The sequence below is a fragment of the Fringilla coelebs genome (genome assembly GCF_963513975.1).
Source record: "Fringilla coelebs genome assembly, chromosome: 1".
NCBI lineage: Eukaryota > Metazoa > Chordata > Aves > Passeriformes > Fringillidae > Fringilla > Fringilla coelebs.
This window is the reverse complement of record NC_140028.1, coordinates 39,390,154-39,415,184: the sequence shown is the minus strand read 5'-3', so window position 1 is coordinate 39,415,184 and position 25,031 is coordinate 39,390,154. Positions and strand designations below refer to the sequence as shown.

Genomic DNA, 25,031 nt, shown 5'->3' with positions numbered 1-25,031 from the left:
CAGAGCACACATCTGCCTCTATCTGGGCCCTTCAGGCTTCCCAAAGGACACAGCTGTTTACAACAAGCCACGTACCCCATGCACACAGACATTCACTTACTTGCTTTGCAAGATGGGAAGAATCTCTCCTTCTCTGGTTGCATCTTCTCTGAAGATGTGTTTTGGAGCATTGCAACAGATTCCAAATTCCTCATCTTGTTAGATTACAGATGATCTAGAGTTTTCAAAACATCTGTGTACACTTCTGTGGCGTATATTGCCTAAGTCCAGGATGACAGACAATTTCATTGTACATCCAGTCTTGGACATATTGAGAAGGCTGAGAAGAAACATATTTGAAGTTGCATACAAGTACTGCTCAAAATGCCATATTGATGTGTGACACTAAAGGATCTTTCAACTTGCTCCATGGTTTCACATATGAAGAGTGTGACACTAATAGAATGAGGGCTAATAATGGTACAGTTATTACCCTGCTGCTATTCTCATGGAAACAGATTTGGGCAGAATGGCATAACATAATTAGGAAGAGATGTGGAAATGATGCTGGAAATTACTGCAATTTAAATTCTTTAGATCCAAAGAGCAATAATATCTGGGGGATTTCTAAGCACTCACTTTCACAAACTGACCAGCTTTCACAGCAATACAGGTATGAAAACAAATTCAGGGGAGATCTTGAATTATATTTATCATAAACTTGGCTGGACTTATCAGTAACTCCTCAGGCAGGAAGCCTCACACACATGATGGATACAGCACAACTGAAGCAACATGACATGCATTACTAGAAAAAAAAATCTGGAGCATAAAGAATAAATACCCCCAGAAAGACAAAATATAGAAAAACACCCTCACAAACCAGTATTTTCAGAGAATTTATTTATAGAATTTTTACTTCAATTTGGCACACAATTGGAAAATGCTAATACAATTTGGTGGGACAAGAGTAAAAATGCTGGAGCGTTGCTGATCCTTTGGAGAGAAAAAATGAAATATGTATTGCAAATAAGAAACAATTGGTGTAGGAAACAATGTTACCTGAAAGTGGGCTCTATCAGCTGTAGAACACAATAAAACATGAAAGACCTGACACTGAGATGACATTACCAAACGTAGACCAAAGCTGTTAAGAGGCAACTTTAACACAACTCAGGTTATTTGCTCTATTGACAGAGGTTGAGCTTTTCAGAATTTAGCTTAATTTACTGTTCCTGTTTTATCTGGCTTGGTGCTGCTCACATTGAGTTCTGTGGGAATACTGCTATTGAGTTCAGTGAAAATCAGGCCTTTCACTGAGGGCCAATGCAGTCTCATATCTTTCATAAGCAATGAAGCTCTGCACCCGGGGAGGGGCACAAACACCAAATGCTTGGAACATTATAATGAAAAACCATTTTCTCCGTATTTTTGGGTGTTTAACTTCTCCTTGGTCCACCTGCATCTTTTCTGTGTGTTCAGTACCCCTAATTGCATAAACCTGTCCATGTTCTCGTTATTTCATTGGAAACTATTGCACTTCTGGTAGAATCAGTCATTTACCTTAGACTTCAGTCCCAAACATTACCAGCTTCAGGATAAATTGGATAGTTGACTGCTGGGGTCCTCTCACTCTGGGACTATCTTCACCTCTGATTTCATTTTTCTGTCCACATGGACTATAGAAGGATCAAGGATCAGAAGTGAACAGAGAGGAAGAACAAAGAGGGAAAAGTGGCCACTAATTACTGGCTCCAGACAGAGGACAATGGATGAGCACTTCTCACAGAAGAGCTGAAAGAGCTGCTGTGGCACCTGAAAACCAAAATATATAAGGTTTCAACACCTTCTCAGTATGGATCGTGGGTGCATGACCTGCTCGTGGGGTGGGAAGACACTCGCAGCAAGTACTAGGTCATCACTGCAAGAGCTGCCACAAGGAAGCTGTGGTTCACAAGCCAAGCAACTGAGTCCTCAGAGTTACCACATTCTTGTCTCAGTGACTTACATTACAGTGAAGCAGATATAGTCCAGTTTTATCACTGAGGACAGCAGATTGAAGACAAGACAATGGGTGATATTTTGGCAAAGTCAAATCTGTAATTGTGTCAAAGGGCCTAAACCACTAAAGCACAGATGAGGGACTCAGCATGAGTGGCCTGACTGAAAACCATCGAGGTTTGCCTTGGTTAGAAGCAGTCCTTCCTGCCCTCCTCCTGCTTGGGCTTAAAATCCCACAGGCATTTATTTGTGGTCCATTGAATCTTACCTGCACCATTATCTAACCCCTGAAAGACAAGAGACATGAAACAATTACTGCAATTTAAAAATAAAGAAACAAAAATAATTGTCCTCTGTTGCACATCCATCTGCTTCTTTCCGCTGCTTGTTTACTTCAGAAAACAGATCTACAAAGAAGCTGGGCATAACTGGGGAGACAGTAGCCTGGAAAAGCAGTTTTCTGTGAGAGAAACTGCTACTGGAATGACATCCAGGAGACAACAAAGCAGCCATTCTCTGCTGGCATAACACAGCAGAAGCCCAGAACGACACTTGGTCACTTCCCACTGCACAATTCTTGGGAGATGTGGACCCCTTGTTTAAGGCATTAAATCAGGAGTATAAAATACTGCACTACTGTTGTACAATCCAAACAGGTAACAGGATGCTACAAAGACATTGGAATACACTTATTTATAAACAAAAAAGCAGAGATAAACCCCATACTGATTCCCCTCCACACCTCTGGTCTCCGTTGGCCACTTAAAAAAAAAAAAAAATCAAAACTTTTCTCACGCCTGAATCCAATTAGAAAACCTGTCCCTTGTAACATCCATGAAATAAATATATGGAACAATATCACTAGATGACTTTGCAGCTTCACCTGTGTGGTTAACTCACTCTCCAAGTATGCCATATCTGCTAAGTATTTTCATCATTACCTGCTCTGTAGATGAGAACAAACAGCTCTTAAATCCATCTGTAAAAGTCTGGCAAACAGGGTAATCTCAAAACCAGTTAAATAGAATATTCAACCCATTTGTTTCTGTCTCCATTTATTTAGAAAATATTCATTCAAGGAATGAAAGCTAGGACTCTTGGTACAATACCAGGTATTATCTATCCTATCATACACTCTTTTTAGAAGAATGAAAAAGAGAAAATACATACAGCCTTAGAATAATTTCACTTGCAACCCCCTTAATCATAATAGCCACTCAAAATATCTACATTGGAAAACCAACGCTAAAATAATACATTCTCTTACTTCCCTTATTTGGAGCTAGAATGCTACTATGAATTTTTTTTTATTAAGATTTTTTAAAATATTTTTTTTTTGAAGGACCTACCTACAACATGCAATTGTTTTAAGTAGCATCCCTAAAAATGGTGTGCGACAGCTTCATGTGAAAAAGGCTAAGATGTAAAGAACACTGTTGCAGCCCAGCAGTAAGTTTTGGGTATGGTATGATTTCCTACCCTCTGGGCATAAGGTTAAGTCACACCCACACTGATGAGACCAAACAAATATTCAAGCCAGAATTTAAGTAGAACATTTCAGAATGGAGTGTAAACAGTCAAAGAAACCACATGCTGAGTTTTAACACCATACAAACAAAGTGCACTGGGATGTGTGCACTAAGCAAGCATTTGTGAATGCTTGCTGGTCTGCATAAGAGTTACATTTATTGCAAAATGACATCTGAAACTGATATTCACCAGCTGCTCACCTACTCTCACACCAAAGCTCTTTAAATTACACTGGGAGACTACAAGCACTACCTTAACCCTCAACTGTGGGAAACAAGCTCAGGCTCTACTACAAGTAATTAACTGGGCACAACACTCCCACCTCTTCCTCAATTTCACCAGGAGTGAGATTAGGCCAGTAATGGTCCCCTGTGAAAGGTACTGTGATCCATTGCAACAAAGCAATTTAGGATATTAACGTGTCTAAACAAGCACAAGTCTTCCTAATGGAAGGCTAGGCATTTTAGCCAGCATGTGGGGGGAAGGAAAGGAGGGCCTCTCCCAAGGTACTTTGTTTTCCTAAGGAAAAATAACGTAGGCAAATACTTTTGTTCACTGGTCTATGCCTTCACCTAATACAAGTAAGCCCTTGTACATCACATAACATTTTTCATTTCCCATACAGGAAGTCTGATCACAGCTTATGCAAGGATGTGATAGAAGCATTCCCCAGAACAAAAGCAGTCCCATTTTTAGGAAGTATGTTTACATAGGATTTCAAGCTGATTCTAAAACCCCAACTTGCCACAGATTATATCTTAATTGCCTACTTAAATATTGTGCATTCGATCTCTGTGACACAATCAGGTTTTTATACTAGGCTAACTATGGCTATTTCTCATATTTAAATTTTAATCCATGTTCTTTAATAAACATACAAACAGCTGTTTTTATTAAATTACATTTCAAGACATTTAAATCAGTCTTAAAAAGATGCAATCTTCTTGAAAAATCTTAAAACCTTGATAAATATGTTTCTTTTATTCTTCACTGAAGTTTGGAAGCTCAATAAGTTTTTGAAATAGATCAGATCCTTTTCAAAAAGGGCATGATCACTTATTTGTCATAGCATATAGAAGTTTCTTAAATTTAAGAACTGAAAGTGAAATTGCTTTGTGTATTATCTACATGTGTAAAAGTTATTTTCAAAGAGCAACAATAGTGTCCGTGTTGGAAAATAAGTTCTCCAAAAACTACCTGTACCAAAAGGCTCGTAGGATTAAGCTTCAGTCTCCTTTGCCAGTGAGTTTGAGAAATAAAAGTCTGTATCTGTAGTTATGCAACATCTGGGAAGTCTTTTGGAAATGAGAACTTCAGCTAGAAGTTCAAAATATCTAAACATTCTCCACAACTGACCTAAGGAGAAAAACCTCTTTTTAATCAGAACAGCAGTTCTCATTAACAATATGAAAGAAGTCAAAATTAAAGAATTAAGGGTTTTGATCAAGCAGCCTAAGCCTTTACTGAACAAACTTTGAACAGAAACCATCCCTATTAACTTAGAATTTTAGCATTCTTGAGGAGAGATGGGCAGCTTATTTTCTGATAATTCAAATAACCCATATATTTTAACCTTCTGAAACCTTTCAGGGGGATGTAGAGAACAACAATGCAGATGGTTACGTGTTTGGAGATAGAAGTCCACAATTTTTAGAGATACAAAAAATTGTCATTTTGATATCAAAGGACCTGCATTCTGTTCTGTATGTACTAGATGGCCAAGAACATTTTTCAGTAAAGTTTTGCAGACCCTGCTGTACTTCACATGCCACATGTTCTTCAAATTTGCTTAAGAAGATTCAAGTTCAAACGGTCCCTTCTCTCTCTGTAAATTACCACAAACCAAATAAGCACAAGCTGTTTGGAAAGGCTGAAGGGCTTTCTGCAGCAAAGATTGTGTGGCAAGCTAAAAGACAAAGCTGTTACTGGAGTTGTAGAAAAAGTGCTGGTTTATATCTTGTGTTGGAAATGAAACTAACCAGTCAACCTACTACTTCTGTAAAACTCATTCCCTATGACTCTGTCCAATGGAAAGAAAACCCAAACAAAATAACAGGTACTGAAGGAAGAGGTTGCTTCTATAGGCACAAACATCACATGATGAACAAGCCCTACATTAGAGAAAAATCTATCATGCATCTTCAACACTGCTTGCAGAAATCAAGGACAAGAAGTAACTGCTAAAAACTATACAAGGAAATGCTGCCTTCTTCTAAAAAGGTATAAGGAAATAATTACACTGATTAATAAAACACCGATATTCACAACCCACCTGAACTAAAACTGGTTTACATCTTCAGGAAAGAACTCACAAAACATTTCCTTTTTTCTCTTAAAAAGCAGAGAGTCCCACACTGTCAAAGATAAACTGTTGGTGCATATAGATTTGATTCAACCTTCTTGTGCTTTCCATTCAGGGGATACAAAATATGAGGTCATGATTCCTGATAAACCATTTACAGTTATCAGATGCCTATAAAAATCAAGCTTTTTTTCCTACCTAATTTATTATGGAATCACTAAGACTACAATAAGATGTAAAAGGTTTCAAGAAATTCCTGTGAGAAATACTTAGGTTATTTTACCAAAAAAATTGGATTTTTCTTTAGTTCACCTATGTTCACCAATATATATGGCAAATGCACCTTGAGTATAAGAACTGTATGAAAACAGTCTGAAAAAAATAAAACATAGAAACTGATGTATGAGACCATTGTCCCCTTCCTACTTCCAATTATTATTATTGTTTTATTCTTTTTAAATACCACCACTGACAAAACCCAATGCAAGATATAGTCCCCAAACCCACACCAAACTGCTTTGCTGTGCATCTTTTCCAACAGGTTTTCACACCTGCTTCTTCAGACAGAGCATCTGGAGGCTACAAAAGCACAACTTGTACTTCTCCACCAGTCAAGCTTATTTGTGTGACGTTTTTTCCAGATCTGGAAGTTTTTCAATTAGTGCTTTATGGTTCATGTTGATACTGGCTATAAGTCCTCCTTCATTGCCATCTGAACCAGTGTAACTAATTTCTTCACCAGTCAGGGTAGTCATATGGCCACCCAAAGCTCTTAACACTGCATTTCCAGCACATATGTCCCACTTCTTAATGTAGGTGACATGGATATACACGTCAGCTTCTTCTTGATTCTTTTCAGGCACGTCAAGGAGGGCCAACACTTTATAACCTAGAAAAAATGGGCAGAGGTAAAAAAAAAAAAAAAAAAAATTAAACCAAGCTTTCCTCCTGTCAAGACATATTAAAAGAAGACAAATATAGTTCTGCTCTTATGTTTACTCATTCATTTCTCAATCTCTATATCATGCTCAAGTTTATCTTTTTCTCCCTGGCTTTTTACTGCAATAGAAGGAAGATGTATACACCATGCTTTAATAAAGTAAATCAGCCCAGGGCATTCCCCTTTATTATTCATTATGCACTGCAAATTGCTCAAAACAGTATCCATTTTTTTATGGATTTTTTTCAAATTTTCAACTCTTTGACCAATATTCTTGATTCACTAATTAGTTAATTTCTTCATCTTCTTAAACAGGGTCAAGACCTGCTATAATCAGTTACACTTTAAATGACAAAAAAAGTGAGACCCATTATCAAGAAGCAAGACAAGACCTTCTTGACTAAACAATCTGTAAGGGAACTCTGGCTTTTCACATTAACCACACAGAAAGATACATTTCTTCAAAAATAAGGAAGAAACGCCGAGTGCCTCCCATTTATGTTCTGTCAGTAACATGCACAAGGACATTTCATAAGTAAAAAGTATTTGAGAGTTCCTTTAAATTGAGTATTAGGCAGACAAAAATGGACTTTAGTGATACTAATTTTCCTCTTTTGACACAAATGCAATAAACAATACCAAACTTTAATGGCCCTTTTCTTAATTATTTTTTAAATCAACCATACTAACAGCTAACTAATAACCAACAGATTCTCTTCCATGATTGTGCCTGTGGTCACACAACACCTTTTCTCTCACTGAGGCATCAGTGCCTTCCATGAACACACATCAGTGTGTTTCAATGAAAGGACCACAACAGCATTGCTGGCCTAGGCTTAGACTCAGTAACACACTGACTTGTGAACTGCCTGAAGTCTGAATCAAGTTTGCATGTAGGTTCCTAAATACAGAAAAAACTTTGTCCCTATCATCAAAGGTTTGCTTTCAGTGATGTCAAGATCTAAAGACAAGAGGAAAAAGAGAAGACACCACAGTACCATACCCTTTTGTCTAGTAACAGCTACATCATTAAAATATTCAGAAGCAATACAATGGATAGGATGCTTAAAGAACCAAACCTGCTCCACCAGCGGGGATTATCACAGTTTTATTTCCAAATGTCTGCCGTGCAACCTGCTCAACTTTTCCTGCATGGGAGCGGGACACAATAATCCTCGGAGTCTTCTCGTTGTAGGAGGAACGAGCTTTTACATTTGACCCACCATCCACCATTGCCCAAGCTACAAGAGAAACAAAAATTCTACTAAGATTTACAAATTACAATCTCTGTTAAGTGTGAGGATAAAAGGGTACTTATATAACAATATGCAATTGATACCTCTGACTGAATATCTCTCCCTACTGTAAAAGAGAAAGTTAGGGCTGACAGAGGATGGGGTGCACACAAGGGAAGTGAAAGAGGTCACACACACATTGGTGCATATGGCATTATCCCAAACCTGACTGTTCTTGTGTAATACTTCCAAAAAACAGAATAAGAAGGAAAAATCCCAAGTAGTTAATATTCAGAATTTGCAATTGGAAAGCCACCAAAGTTAAAAGGATGGCTCCTAGTCAGAAATACATCCAGTATTTCCTCAGACAATGTTTTTACGTAAGAACAAAAGGCCCCACTACCCTTTAAAACAGATACTAAAATTGCTGTGGAGTCATTTTGTTCAGAAGGATAGTAATGCTAAAGAAGGAAATAGCTCAGGAGGATAGTGCTACAAAGAATAATATTTGATGTTGTGTTTCAGAGAACAGAATTTAGAATCCACAACTTCCCACTTATTTCATCATGAAGTTCAAAGCCAAGCTTGGTAGGTGGTATCCCCTAACCATTAATCTGACATTTACTTAGTAAACTACCCAGCAATTTCATCTCAGCAGAGAACCAGATTGTCTGGCAACAGACTGAGCTCTGTGTAATAACAATGCTGACTGCCCTTTATTGCTTTGTATTTGTGTGGTAGTATTAGGAACAATCTGACTCAAAACATATTGGTATTTCCAGCTTGGAAAATGAATACTTGTCATGCAGAATGACAGAATTCATTGCATCTCCTCTGATTCCATATCTGAACATTGCACACTTCATTCTTATCAAAGGAGATAAATTCTCAACATTACAATGCTAAAAACTCATTTCTTCAGATAGATATTGATACCTAAAAACATATGTTCCAAAATCTCCAAGATTCTTGAAGCATATTGGAATATAGTACATACTTAACTGACTGGTAATTAAATTCATATTTATAGACAGCAAAATATTTAGCACAAAATGTTGAGTGTTTAGTGTTTCAGGGCCAAAAAAGGACAACAAATACAAAATGCATTTATTCAGACTTAGTTTTTGTTCCAGAGCTACTGCAAAACTTCAGAACTCTAGAGGTCAGTATTGCCTAAGGGGAAATAAAAACAGCAATTCCTGTTTTAAATACACAGTAAGACATCAATACTTAAACTACTTTGAAGCTTTCAGAAGTGCATGCAAATAGCCAAACTTGCAGCAATGCTCGCTGATACATCATTAATAGTAAAGAATTAATTACCTCACAGCTGTGGCATTAAAAACATGTCAGATAATCAATAAGGCTATGCTAGACAGTCTTGCCTGTTACACACAAACAGTTGCCATTAAAATCTTTGTTCCATCTTTTTTTTATTCACACCGAATACACAGCAGCTCCTGGGTATATTACCACACATCCAAGCTATTCTGCTAAATGAGCAAAGCACTTTTTTGCTAAAAACTCAAAGCATACATCGAACTGGTCAGCATTTGTAGGTTTAACTTTTTTTTTGTTTGCAATAAGCACTCTAATTGAAGGGATCTTAGCTCTTTAAAATATTCTCAGTTAGTCTGTTCTAAATGCATAATTTTTATTTTAAACAAGGGCAGCATTTTTCTTTGTGGTTTTATAGCACAGAACACACCTACAGCTCTAATTGTGTGGTCTGCTGCACTGCCCTTTTGCTGCTGGTACTATTTTTTCATTTATACCTAAAGATGTTCTCTCAAGCATCAAATTTCAATTAATCCTATGACTGACTATCATGGAAATATGTGAAGGCATGAAGATACCTGTGTATGATGAGAAGGGCTTGTGTATCACACCTATTACTGGTTTACCATTTACAGCCACACAAACCATGGTCGTGACATACTGTCGAAGATCCTCTGTGGGCAAAATAAGAAAGTGAGCAAGTTTACAATCAGATACCAAGAACACAAAAGGAAAATAGACAGGAGATTATTCAGATTATTCTCTGAAGACTAGTTTATATTCTGCCTCTTGCAGTTATGTAACTTTAATGTATCTTCAAATAACCTTTTAGTTTTCAAAAGACTGTGAAGACTTTTCAGGTTTCCAGCAATTTTTCCTGTTCAGTAGATGTAACCTATACTCCTACCAGAACTAATGCAAACAGCTGTGTCTTATGCAACATGTATTTTCATGGCAATCTGTGCCCCTCCATTCTCCCTTCCCTGCCTCACCCCCCATCCTCTATTGGTTCAAAAATGGTAATTCAAAAACCAAAGAACATCCACTGGAAAGGATAATTGTATCAACTACATAGTCACCAAAAAAAAAAATCCAACTTTTCCAGTTGTTCCTTAGGTTCCTTAGTACTTTTCAGCAAGAATTTTAGTTGGATTGCCTTGAACTCCTTATGTGACATCCTAGAACATTTAAAAAGGGGGAAGACTGAATTATGCATGATTTTTTGAAAAATTACAACAAAAAATTTTTTATATCAAGTTAAATAGGATACTTACTTAATATTCCCTTTAAATAAACAAAACCAAAAATCTAAGATACTTAGAGTTGCCACAGTAATGACTAAAATAAAGAAATGTGTAATTCCAGTAAAATCCATAATTGATAGTTACCATTTATTATAGCAATTAGTTAGTTGTAAGGATACCAAAGTAATTTCAGAGTTGGAATACATAAAAGCAAATGTTGTAAGTTGAGAACTACAGAGATTTCATGGTGCAATCTGTTCAATTAAATCACGCTAAATTTGACATAAGACACTTTAACAAGAGATGTCCTTTTAAATACTTACTATCTAGTCTCCAGTGTAAAAGGCAAACATCAGAATTACACACATGATTTGTCAGCAAGAATCAGCTACCTGTGTATTCTTGTGTAGCATCTAAGGGATCGATCCAGACAGTGACACTTTCTGCTGGCACCTCTTTAGGCTGTATTTTTTGCTTTATATCTTCCGGAATACTGCGATCCCAGGAGACTGTCTCCTGATCAACTGTATCAACACGTTCCTCAGAATTTATCTGTGGTAAGACAAAAAAGTAGCTGCATTAACATAGATACAGTATGTTGCAACTACAGAAGTAGTTGCATTAACTGCAAATACAGTAACTGCGGCACTTGGGAAAATTACAGGTTTGCTCACATTTTCTTTTTCTTCCTTCACCTCAATTACAGGAATTTTTTTCATTTTTTCATTATTACAGTCATGTGACAAGCAATGCAAAACCACAATCCAGAATTTTACTGTGAACCACACCACAGCTGGACACTGTTGCTTTGGCTGCAGGTCTCCCTGCTGAACATTCCCACAGTATGAATCACATTTTTTTAATCAATATTTAAATGCAGTTACTTCAAGTACTATAGGCAGAACATTTGACTCTGGAGAATCATTCAGTACACAGACAGGAGGGTGTCTAAATTTCAATTTATACAGACCAGTAGAAGCACAAGGAAATGCAGAGATATACTATCACCAGGTATTGTGAAGACTCTGCATGACTTGGACAAGAAGAAATCTTAGTATATATTTTCCTGCTGCAAGCAGGAGTTACAAGTAGAACTTTAAGCAGCTCAGTTGAATTTAACCACTACAGAACTGTCAGACAAATTTATTTCACAAACAAGTAGAAACATCCCATACCCATTTTAAGGGTAGGTTGTGGTAAGGGCCCATGAAGAACATTTAAGCCTGTTGTCACCTGCTACCCAGCTTAATGAACTTTATTCCACACCAGAGGGCATTTCAGTACATCAAGCAGAGTTTGGCTCGGCAGTGGAGCACACAGCACCAAACTGTTGAATGGAGTAACCTACTGCAAAACCCAACACAATGTCCTTGTGACTGCAGTCACACAATATTTTTGGATCACCAGAGACACAAATGTCCCAAAAGTTGTAGGCAAGCGACATGGAAAGACAATGAAAATGAAGGAGCTATCAGACTACATTTGACTGTGACAGACCTTATATGAGCAGAATTTTTACATAACTCACATCATGACAAGAAAAGGCATCACACACACCTCAACTGTAACAGGGTATTAGCCAAGGGTCAAGGCCATTTTCTCCAAGAGAACTCAAAACAAAAAAGGAAGCAGAACTGCAGCAACTCCAGCCATACATCATAGCTGTCTTCTCACGTAAAACCAGTGTTTGAAGCATTATATGCCAAACATGGAGCTCTTGAAGTTGCCGTGACATTTACAAATTAAACATCTGTCACTATACAATAAACCTGATGATTGCATTTCCCCCTAGGGAAAACAGTCCTGCTAAATCAAGATGAGTAGTTCCACAGACTTGGCAGTCTCAATATAGCCCCTGGGCAGTCTAAGTTCCACTACAGCACATGACATACCATCATAGAAAAACATTTCCTCAACAGAAGAAAGGGGCCTCCACAAAGTTAAGGGGCTGGAACCAATGCTCAAAAGGAAGAGTATGTTGTTAAACCTGTTGTTACAGTATACTAGAATGTAAAGTCCAAAACTATCTGAAAGGTCCTGTTTTCAGAGAAACACAACTTACTAGCTCAGATTTTGTAGCAGTGGCCGTGACACTGCAGCATTTATAATGCTTGTGAGGAGTCTCTCTCAACAGACATGATTATTCCACTAGAAAAAAACTGGGGAAAGAGTGATAAGGTTGCATAGACATCTGGAGAAAGCAAAAAAAAACCCACAAAAACAAAACCCCAAAGAGGGTCATTCGTTCTTCCATTCATTTGACCATTTACTCTGTTGCTTTGGCTGAATACTTGCCTAAGAGGTGCTCACCAACCCTTAAAAACTTTAAAATTTCTTTTATTCTTCCTGCTTAAAAACTTCTTAAAACTTCTTTTATTCTTCCTGCTTTCTTTTTTTTTTTTTTTTTTTTTTGTTGATGAAGGAGAATGTACCTGGAAAACATTCCTCTGTGTTAATTCCATGTTCCTATTTGTCATTCTCATTTGCTGGCAGCCTCCAGAGGCCACAACCTTACATTTTAAACTTTTCTCAAGCAATATGGATATACAGTTCACTGCACTCCCAAATCCTCACTCAGAAATTAGGAGCAGCTATGGTAGCAAGAGAATCACAAGGCCAGATATTTCAGGTACTAGACCTTATTTAAGCAAGACACTCTAGGGTTAATTGCCTAACAGCTGTAAGGTGTAAAAGCCCATCTGGGGAAGTTCTGGAAGCTGAGCACTGACATGAAGGTTAACTACATTTTGGCAATCTTCCCCAGTTATGCTTGAAGCAAAAGCCCTCCCCACAAAGAACTGCATCAAACACAAAGGTTTAATTAAATATATGTAAATCAGTGCATGGAATACTACTGAAAAATTAAAAAGAAAAAAAACCACAATTACAACCACAAAACATTACTTCCTAAATAAGGCAATCTGGCTGCATCTCACCAGTACAGAGCTTCCTCAAAGCCTGCAAGGTGCAGGAATTCCATAACAAATGAGAGATGCTGCTCATAGGACCCAGCAGCAGAGGTCCAACACCAATACCAGAATCAGTCCCTGGTGTGCCTTCTAAAACAGCCAGGTGTTTCCAACCTTCAGAAACCTCTGCAAAGAGAGTGCTCCTGTCCAGCATGCTGGTGATTGGAACACAGATCTGTTCAGGAGTACAGGAAGCAATTCCAATGTACCACAAACTTATCTGGATAAATGCAGCACCCTGACTAGCCAACAGTCCTGGCCACCCAAAGACTTCAGGGAACCTCACAGTGGCTCCCTGCCCCTGTGCTGGTTTAGTCCCTAACAGCACTTCATGCTACCTTTGTGGCAGCTTATCACCCAAAAAGCCTGCTTGAATACTTGAATACTAGCTAGCTCTCCCTGGCATGCTGCACAACTTCAGGCTTTTTCCTGGTCTGAAAGAGTGGAACACAACTGTAGTTTTGCCTTTGATTTCACCCATCAAAGATAAGTTAAAGTGAAAAAATATATGCAAACAGACGTCCTCTGAAATCCAAATCTTAGTGCTGTTTCATTAGAAAATAAAACAAGCACAACACAAATAATATCACACCTGTATTATAAAAATACCAATTAAGCTACTCAAACTGAAAAAAAACCCAAACAAACAACAAAAAAAAAAAACCCAAAACAACATCCTCACACAGAGTTCAGGTAACAAGAAAAGTTAACATTTACCAGTCAGAATATGAACATAAGAGTATTCCAGGTATTACCTTTCAAAAACAGAGACTGGAGCAGGTTGCCCAGAGAGGTAGAAGATGCCCTATCCCTCAAGTGTTCCAGGTCAGGTTGGATGGTGCTCTGAGCAATCTGACCAAGTTGAAGATGTCTCAGCTCATTGCAAGGACTTTGGGCTAGATGGCCTTTAAAGGTCTCTTCCAACCCACATTATTCTGATTCTATAACTTAATGGATAAGTCTATTGATTTGAATGGGACTAAGGAAATTAAAAGCCTGGAAGTCTGCAAGCCTGGAGTGTGCACAGGGGAACATTAGTAAAACATTAATAGGTGGTTGTTTTTGTTTTGTTGGTGCACAACCAATTTGTTGCTGCATGACCTACACAGCCATTTCACCAGTGATTATCATGCCCAAGATCATGATCATGCATGCCCAAGACTCAACTTTGCCACCTGTATCCACCCAACATGAGATGGAGGAAAGAAGTGGAGAGACAAAAATAAATGCAAACATTTGCAAACAATAAACCAACAGTGATTTCAACACCATCTTTCTGAGAGACTGAGAGATGTCCTCTGTGGATGGTGGAAGATACTTGATAATTACATACACCTTTTGTACTAATGGTACAAAAGGTATATGTAGAGCAACCACTAAGAGTTCATGTTTATGTCTGTCCAACCTGGTGGCCTTCTAGATGGAGTGACTGCAACAGTTGACAAGGGTGCCAAGACCAGCGGGTGTCACCTACCTAGACTTCTTTAAGGCCTTTGATAGGGTCCCACATGACATCATTATCTCCAAACTGGAGAGACATGGATTTAAAAATTATTCAGTGAAAAAAGAATTGGATGGATGGACACAGCCAGCAAGTTTGGGTCAACAACTTGTACATTCATGTGGAGATCAGTGATGGTCTCCCTCAAGACTCCGTTTTGGGACTGGTGCTGTTTTATATCTTCATCAATGATAATAGTGAGATCAAATGGACCCTCAGCAAGTTTGCAGACGACATGAAGCCAAGCAGTGCACTTGACACAGCAGAAGGAAGGGATACCATCCTGAGTGACTGGACAAACTTGAGAAGTTGGTTCATGAGAACCTCTGTAAGTTCAACAAGTCCAAGTGCAAGATGCTGACCTGGTTTGGGGTAATCCCAGGCATGAGTACAGACTGGGGGAACTCACTGAGAGCAGCATAACAGAGACACACTTGGGGTTTATTGTGGATGTGTGCTCACAGCCCAGACAGCCAACTACCTCCTGGGATGCATGAAAAAAGCAGCATGGCCAGCAGATGGAGGGAAGCAATTCTCCCCCTCTCCTCTGCCCTGGTGAGACCCCACGTGGAGTGCTGCAACCAGGTATGGAGTCCTCACCACAATAATGATGTGGATGTGTTAGAGTGGGTCCAGAGAAGGACCACAAAGATGATAAGAGGGATGAACATCTCTCCTATGAAGACACGCTGACAGCTGGGTTTATTCAGCCTGGAAGGGAGAGAAGGCTCCTGGGAGACCTAAAGGCAGCCTTCCAGTGCTTAAATGGTGCTTATAAAAAAAGAGGGAGAATAACTCTTTACATGGGCAGATAGGGATAGGACAAGGGGAAATAGTTCCAAACTAAAAGAGGATGGATTTGGCTTAGATTTTAGAAAGAAATTCTTTACTGGGAGGGTGGTGAGCCACTGGAGCATATTGCCTAGAGAAGCTGTGGATGCCTCATCCCTCAAAGTGTCCAAGACCAGACTGGATGGGGCTTTGAGCAGCTTGGACTCAAGGAAGGCATTCCTGCCTACAACAGGGTAGTTGGAACAAGATGATCTCTAAGGTCCCTTCCAACACATGTTGTTTTATGACTCCACAATACCCACAACTACCCGTCTTGGAAGGTATACTGACCTCTGAGGTAGCTGCATGGGACTGTAATTGATTTGCTCTTATGTGATTGTGCTTCAGAAATGTCTCAACTCCAAGGAGAGTGGTTCAACCAGCAGTATTTGGGATTTCCCCCACTTAGAGACCCCTTCAACCACTGCTGCTGCACTGCACCAAAGAGCAATCCAACACTCACTGTGCTACACTAACTGTTTTGCCTCCACTGGCTCTGCTTCTCTGTTTTTCTCCTCAAATGTATTAGAGGTGAAAGCTGTCTCAGCTTCTCACAGCATCTGTACATACACAAATACTGTGGAGGAATCAGATGCCAAAACCCCTGAATGTAAACACCCACTCGACAAGTCAGGACATATCAATATGCTTAACAGGAGAGCACTCTCCAGGAGAGCAAAAAGCACTCAAAGCACCATTATTTCCAATATCTGAGGAAAATATCTAACCTACCCTGGTTACAAAACAAGGCTCCAGAATCTGTTACAGAGAGAGGGGTGTGCTTTCACACCAAGGTCACATCAAGACTTAGCTCACCTGCATCCAGGACTATTCGTGACCCCTTCCATCCAACTTTTGAATTTGGGGGTGGTGAATGAAAACTGCTTCTTGAAAGCTTGGGTTAATTAACTCTGAAGAGAATGCAAACTGGGAAATCAAAGTATCACTTCTTTTTGTAAATTTAAAATGCCTTTAAGCTTTAAAAACTTTGAATAGTAGCCTTACCAGCATAGTAAAAAACAAAGCCAAGCCTGATTTTATTCAATACACTGACATTTTTAAAGTCAGTTGCTTGCTTTTGAAAAGGTTCTTTTCCTCCTTAGATTACCACAACATATTAGAAGGGAAAAAAAATAAGCTTTAACAGGTGATCTTCATGCCTCTCAAAAATGTTCCTCTTGACAAGGTTCAATTTACATAGTTTTAGCAAGGAAGATTTTGTTATGAATGGAAAGAAGACCTTGTAGAATCATATGGTTTTCTAAAAAAAAAAAACCAAAAAAACAAACAACTAATTAAAAGGTAATTAAGTTTAGAAACTATAAGTTTAAAGTCCCAACTTTTAATTAAGTTTAAAATTATAAAGCATATTTGTATATAAATGTCTCAGGTATAAAATCTTACAAACATATAAAATAATCAAATAATCGGAGGCATAAAACCCGCTGGTCTCATGTTGCCATTGATTTGATCAGAAAACAAGTATTTCTATAATTATATCACAACACTGAGAAAGGACACATGCCTTTTAAAGGCACTCAAATCAAGGCAAACAGAGGTTTTCCTCTATCATCAACTACATCTTTGTTTATTTTAGCAACAAGAAGTTACTTAATGCAAGAACAAGATGACAGAATATGCAAAAAAGAATCTGGACAAGTCTAAATGTCAAGAAGCTCAATTAGTGCTTATCAAAACTCATTAGGCAACTTTGGCCATTAAGACAGCAGGAAGCAGACTGAAACAAACAGGATTTAATAAATGATAAAGACATTCCAATGACAACTCTGCTTCTACGGACTTGCAATGAATAGAGTTGGGCGAAAACAATAAAAGTGGAATTGAGGGAATCAGCACGGATCACAGGATTCACTGTTTTCACCGGTAATCTGCAGAAACAACTAGAATTTTAGACTAGGAAAATAAAACCACTTGTTCATTAGCTCACACAAGAGGTTTCAGTAGATGGCAAAATTCTCCATTCCAGTTCTATACAGACCCAAGTGTAGCAAAGAGAAAGAGATGACTTGCCTGTCACAAGAGTTGTAGAACTTCATTTTGAGAAAACATCCAAATAAGGACAGATTAGAAATCTACCAATAAGATAGATAATAACCAAAAAAGTCCACTGTTTGTAAGTGGCTACACTAAGAAATTCAGCTTTCCAGAAGCTCAGATGATAGATTAAACATCCACAGTGTACAAACAAGCCAAATAAACTATTTGTAATTGCATCTGAAAAGATAATCACAGAGCTAAAAGTTACACTCTAACTTCATTTTTATGCAGAGAGAGTGGGCATAAGTCATCTGGCATTATTTGGAACCCATGTTAGGAGATGCATCATCTCTAGACAACACCTATTACTGAGATTTCAGATCAACATTCACATTTCTTGTTTTACTTAGAAACCCACGGGAAGTGGGTTCTGCAAAGATCACTGGGATCAGAAGAACATGAACCTTATTAAAAGCCCTAAGACCTGAGGAAGCTATTCTCACAACATGAAAAGACAAATTACTGAACCTACTCACTAAAGCGCAATACCTCTGAAGTTTAAGTATTTCCTTTTTTAAACCTACTTCTTTAATACACCTATTCTTTCACAGAATCAGTATCAGTTACAGAGCCTGCCATCTCAGATGAAATTCCTGGTTTTTAGGTATGGTAGTTGGCACTGCGATCAGAAGCCTGTAAACAGTGAGTTGAAACCCAGTACTTCAGATAGCCTGATAAAAAAGGAATGCTTGGAGTCATTAATCTTCAAAAGTCAGATTAATTCAGAAGAAAATCAAAGTAAAAGTGACATGTTCTTAAAGTTTCATTTCAAGCACTGATTGCAGCATTATCATGCATAAGCTTGAAATGTGGTATTTATCATCAGTCTTAACTGGGAAAGAGACATAAGAACATTTGGATTTAGAATAGTGACAAGACTCATAAAAAGATGGTTAAAAAAAAAGACTGGGACAGAAGAAGACTTCATTTCCACCACAGTCACAATATAAAAAAAAGGGAGCAAACAAGATGAAACTCTATTCAGTATTTATACTAGAAAACAAGAGATATAGCTTGTGCAACTTCAGAACAAAAAGAAGCCAAAACAGCTCAAAATGAAAATGTAGGGCAGAATACAATCTGACCAGTAAGACTGAAGTCTGCATCCTGTGATGCATAGCACAGAAGTGAAATAGCAGAATTGTGTGGGTCACTTTAAAATTGGCTTTTTCAGTCAGAGGATAAGTGGTAATCAGGTCAAAGTGCAAGTTTAAGGAACAGGCTGTCAATCATTCCTGCCTTTGTGATCAAGCAGGGCTGCTCCCTCACATCTGCTGCAGATGGGCTGTAGTGGGAAGAGAACCAGAGTATTCCTAAAAAACCTTTCTTTTAAATAACTTTTATTTTAAATTTTTACTCAGGATACAATCAGTTATCAAGATCCTGACATTGATCCCTGGACAGGCCACATTAAAAGAGTAAGACCCTAAGGCATGATGCTGAGAGGGATCTTTTAGCAGGTAATGCTGCTGAAACCCTGCTATCATAAGATCATTTCTTCACAGAAGCTCTTCTGAGCAGAACATACCAGCATTGAATTTGGAAAGAATGCTTCCCCAGACCACTCCCACCCTCACAGCAGGGCTGAGTCAAGCATCTCCTTAATCTCCTCACCTAATTCCCACCCCAGCCCTTATCACACCACCACTGTGCCAGCACAAGAATAAATAAAGCTGCGTGGAAAACCAACCAGGAAAGAAGTAACCCAGAAAAGATAAACAAAATAAATAAAAAATGAAAGCAGGAGAGGGGATGATTACAGTTAGATCAGAGCTTTAACTCCTTCTTAACATGACAAATGAATGAGGACAACATATTGGTAATGCAGGAGCAGTAACACCTCAAGCCTGTAACTGCAGCTGAGAACTTCACCAAGAGAAAGTGATGCATATGTTTTAGCATTAAGTATATTTTAAAATCAACTGTGCAAAGATGCTTCATGGAATACACATGCAAATATTTACTGCTGAATGTTGAGTGCAATCACACAACTCTGGGCCATACCCAAGGTAGCAGTAAGTGACTTGCCCCTTATCTTTCCCAGGTCTATTTCTGAGGGATATAGAAACACCACCACTAAATCTACACAGTGATAAAACACCCCTGAGCCACTCCTACCTAGGTCTTACCTAACATAGCCTTAAGAAGTCTGAACTGATGCAAATGCCTCTATTTATATCTAACAGAGCAGTTGATGTCAGCAGTGGAGTTCCTCTTCCTCTGTAGAGACAATACCTTTACTCAAGAGAACAAAGGCAAACACTTTCTGTGGGATTTTTTCCCCTCAGATTTTGAAAGGGCTTTTTTTATAAACCCCAACTCTTAGTATTATAAGGCTTCTTCCAGATTTATTTCAGCTTCTGCATGTGAGAAGCCTAACTCTTTTATCTTCTCTTAATAACCACACTTTGAGAGATTCAGATCTGCTTCAGAAAGACTGTTTGCATGTTTTCCCTTTTTATGTCCAGCAGCACAAAACAAGAAATACAACGCTGTTCACTGACTTAAGTTTATTTCAGTTGAATGACTATTACCCTTGGTTATTTTGAAATATTGAAAAGCCACAGTTATTCTTAGAGAATCACAGAGAGAATGGTTTGGGCTTCCAGATCTCACTCCAACGCCTGTGCCATGGGTTGGGACACCTTCCACTAAACCAGGTTGCTCAAGGCTTTATCCTGCCTGACCTTGAACACTTCCAGGGAGCAGTCATCCACAACTTCTCTGGGCAACCTGCTCCAGGGCCTCACCTCTCCCACAGTCAAGAATTTTGTCCTAATGTCCAATCTAAACCTGCTCTCTTCCAGTTGAAAGCCATTCTTCCCTGTCCTGTCAACACACGCCCTTGTACAAAACTCTTCTCCAGGTCTCCTACAGCCTCCTTCAGGTACTGAAAGGCTCTGTAATGTCTCACAGGAGCCTTCTCTTGTCCAGACTGAACAACTCCATTTTCTTTGCTTTACAGGCATATTTTAGCACCTAGTTTTTGTGGTTGCTCATCTTCTTCCTGGATGCAACATTTGGCAACAATTTACATACTGAGGTATTCCTGTTAAGCTTGAAAACTTCAGGATGTGAGAAAAACCAGCATTTTGCATAAGCTTACTCTTAGAATTATAGCAGTTTTTATTTGACATGTTTTATTAGCATCATCTTCTCTAGCAGGGAGAGAAGAGAATGTTTACTTGACTTCAGCAGCATCTTTTATGCTGGAGTGTCAGTCTGTACCACGGGGGGATAAGATTACAGATATAAAGAAGATATTTCTTACATGATGCAATTTACACTGCCTCAGAAAAGCCTCTATAATCCTTATGTTCACACCAAGACTCAGCAGCTCTGTTCCATGAAAGAGCTGCAGTTTTAGATGGGTTGCTCTGAAGTTATACTTGAAGGATTAATAGATTGAGATGATACCTTGCCTTCACACCTGAGAAGCACACACAGTATGTATACAGTAGTAAAATAAAGCTTTTACTTTAGTTTGGGCAAATGTTTATGAATACATCTTCATCACGGACTTTAAGAGACAAAATGTCTTATCAGTGTATACACAGCTTAGTGAATATTTTTTAAACACCACATAAGGTAAGCTGTTGTTATCCCCATCATGTTCTTAGAATACTTAATGTCCCACAGCTGATCTATCAGACTGAATAACTCCAAATCACCTGAAAAATTTGTCAAGTACACTCATCCTAGATAATCTCAGTGCTCAAGCTCAGTCAATCTAAGGAAGAGTTGGGAAAAAGAAAAGACATATGCCTGGTATTTTAGTTCCACAGACCTATGCACACATTTTCAGTTTTATACTGCCTTTAAGAACACATCTGCACTTTCAAAAGTACCATCTATTCTTAAAGACTGGCAGCACACATCATCTGTGAGAAAAACAAAAGGGAGTACCCAAGTTTTTTAAAAGTAGATGTTCAAAGTTAACACCCTCTGCCAGAAAGACAGAAGTCAGACTGTCACTGCTAGGAATACCAGGCTCCAGAGCAAGTTCACATGTGACCACAGAGCAGGCAATACACAGTCCACTGTGTTCTTCAAGCACAGACAGAACCCACAGCCTTCTCTAGAAGCACAGACAACTCTTACATCTAGATTAATGAAGTCCCTCCATCTGTGAAAGGGGAGAAAGCATAGAGGTTTCAAGTCAGCTAAGCTGTAAAGCCAAGATCTCTAAGGGCACTAAATAATGCAAGAGAACAGGGGTCAATACTTCTTCTTCCTTTAACACTGGGCCTGTGAAGATGCCTTGTCACCACCAGATAATCCAAGAAATCTTCAAAACAGAACTCACATAGTCTTTCTGTAGAGGAAGATTAGTCACATCTCAAGTTTATTTCAAACATTGAAGAATTTCTGTTTCTTCTAGATTTCATATTCAATAAGTTCTTTACAACACTTTAAAACCCCACCAAAACAAACAAACAAAAAACCCAAAAAAGCCAACAAACAAAAAACTACATATTTTTCCGTGGAACTTTCAAAACAGCTACTGAAAACTGAATAGTAACTCAATAACCAAAAACTGGACTTAGCTACTTTTTCTCTCAAGCCCTCCAGCAGGAGCATGCAATCACCACTTCTGAGATCCAAATTTAGGGCTTTCTATCTATTTCAAATGGCCATGAAAAGCTAAGGAATTTAACACCAAAAGACAAAAGTTCCCATTGATTGAAGTGACAATACCAACAAACCCCAAAAATCCTTGAAATATAGTTGAAAGTTTAGGGCGCAACCTTAAGAGACAGACCCAGATTTCAGGAGGGAAGGAGATCAGGAAGGGCTGTACACCTCTGAAAGCAAAGTAAACTCATTTTGCTCAGGTAGGCAGTGATCCACACTATTGACACAGCTATGCTTACCAGCTGTCCCACAGCCAGGAGCGCTAAACACTCGCTTATTGCAGCGCTATGCTTCTAAGCCTCGAATTCTCAGCAGCTGCTCCCGCCTCTGGTTCTCCCCACAAATGACGGCAGGAAGGACAAGTGGCAGGAAGGATAGCTACCAAAACAACGGCGTTCCTAATCTCTGCATCTTAACCGCAGGCGGAATTTGCGCTGCACAATTACCTGCATCCCTAACCCCAGAGCTCATGCTCCGCAACAGCGAGACCGGTGTTTCCCGCACCCCTCCATGCCCGCAGTGTTTGACACTGTTTCCCCTCGCGCGGCTTCGCTTGCAACACGCTGCAACTCTTTCCCCTGCAACCCAACACCCACGGCGAGGAGCGTGAGGTGGCACTGCCACAAATTCAGCGGGAGGGGAAGGAAAGGCGCAAACGAGGGCAGCGCTTCCCGCCGGCGGTGACAGACCGGAGAGCCGCCGGGGCTCCAGCGCGGGGTCCCAGCGCCGGGCCCACAGCAGCCCCCGCCCCACGGAGGGCGCCTGGCACCCACCTGCACGGCGGGGAAGGCGCCCTTCAGCAGGTTGAACATCCTGCGGTTGGAGAGGAGGTCGCCGGTGGTCAGCTGCTCCTCGGCCCCCTCCCGCGTCTTCCCCTTCGCCTTGGCGTTGAGGACGTTCCCCTCGCGGACCCGCTTCACCTCCTCCCCGCCCCTGACGGCGGCCAGCACGGACACGGCCAGCAGCTCCCGCAGGTCCACGGCGCCGCCGGGCGCAGAGCCGTGGGGCGTCTCGGGCCCGCCGGCCGCCGGCTCGCTCAGCATGAAGAAGGCGAAGCGGCCGGCCAGGAAGCCGGAGTAGAGGTGGTAGAGGACACCCAGCCCCAGCAGGCAGAACACGGCCATGCCGAGCGGCGAGAGGCGGATGCCCATGGGGGCCATGGCCGCGGGGCGGGCGGGTGGCGAGGCCGGGCAGTCACCACAATCCCATGGCACGGCCGGGGCGCTCCGCTCCGCGGCTGCTGCTGCTGCGGCGGCGCCGGGCCGGCTCCACGCTCGCGGCCGGGAGGCAGCGCCGTCTGTATCCGGGTCAGGCGGAGGCGGAGCCCGCCGCGCGCACTGGGCATGTCCCGCTGCCCCGCGCTGCCGGGCGCTGCGCCTGCCAGCGGGAGTACGGGTGTTCCGCCGCTACCTGCCGTGCTCATCCATGGCAGCGCATGGAGTCCATCGCCCGCTGGTTCTCCTGAGCTCTGTGCTTTGGGGTGGTTTGTTCCTCATCTCCTTCTAGGCAGCAGATGCGCCAGGAGCCCGCAGCGGTGGGGCCGAGGGAGGTGCTCCGCCCGCGGGGCAGGAGCCGGAGCCCGAGCCCGCCCGGCACGCTGTCAGGGGGTTTACTGATGGAAATTGCTGTTGGCATAAACTGCCGCTAAATTTCTGAAGGCGCACTGTTAGCGGTGCTGAGCATCATTGCTGTGAAATTCTTGTTTCTGTCATAGTGGTTCGGGAAGTTTCTGACTCTGTACCCCCCTGTTCCTCGAAGAATTTCTCTCGTTCAGTCAAATGAAGCAAATCCAACCGTTTCCTCAGCCAAGTGATGTGATAAAAGCCTACCTGTCTTAATTTATATTTTTCTTTGCACCTCAGTTGCTTTGGGGGAGTGTGAAACTTCATAGCCAGGATGGACATCTGGGGTGGGAAGTAGGAAGAGTCTCTGATTTCTTTCTGTTCTCATTTCTGATTCCTTTTATTAGTTTTCAGTAAATTACAAACAAAAGAACTATGTTAATTCAGCATTGTTTGAATGCTTTTTATTCGAGCAGCGTTCTTGTCTATGCACAGGTTGTAGAAACAGATCTTGGCAGTGACTGTAGGAAGACGTGATTACTAGGGATCATGCATTATAACTGGTTTCTTGGGCATTTTATTTTTTTTTTTAAGTGTTAAACTTACATAACCAAGAATGCGAAAACTATAAAGACCAAAATTGAGACCAGCGTCACAAACTGAAGGTGCACTAAAGTCTACTCTGCATTTCCATTTTAATGGCATCTACATGTACATGGTTACATATCCAGTGTCCTACAGGATGCACCCTCCCTGAAGTGTAAGTTGGGTTTTACTCCAACCGTGCTGAGGGTAAACTTCACACATAAAGTTTATTAGGAACAAACTAGAACATCCGTGCTTTCCGGCCTCCCATTCATTTTAAGATGCAAATTGTTGATTTTTTTGGGGGGTTTTTTTGTCTGCAGTTGCTTCTCTGGCAGAATGGGAGCTTGGAAAGATACACTGATCATTTTCCTTAACATT

General features: G+C 40.3%; 1 protein-coding gene across 1 annotated transcript; it reads right to left on the bottom strand.

The window, feature by feature from the left end:
• Positions 1-913: 913 nt before the first annotated feature.
• Positions 914-23,793, bottom strand: BPNT2 (3'(2'), 5'-bisphosphate nucleotidase 2). The gene is made up of 5 exons (XM_084204671.1): positions 23,277-23,793; positions 10,902-11,061; positions 9,844-9,939; positions 7,832-7,993; positions 914-6,701 (listed from the first exon to the last, which is right to left on the bottom strand). Exons 1-5 carry the CDS (start codon positions 23,661-23,663, stop codon positions 6,430-6,432), a joined length of 1,077 nt encoding a protein of 358 aa, XP_084060797.1. The 5' UTR covers positions 23,664-23,793; the 3' UTR covers positions 914-6,429.
• Between the last annotated feature and the right edge of the window lie 1,238 nt (positions 23,794-25,031).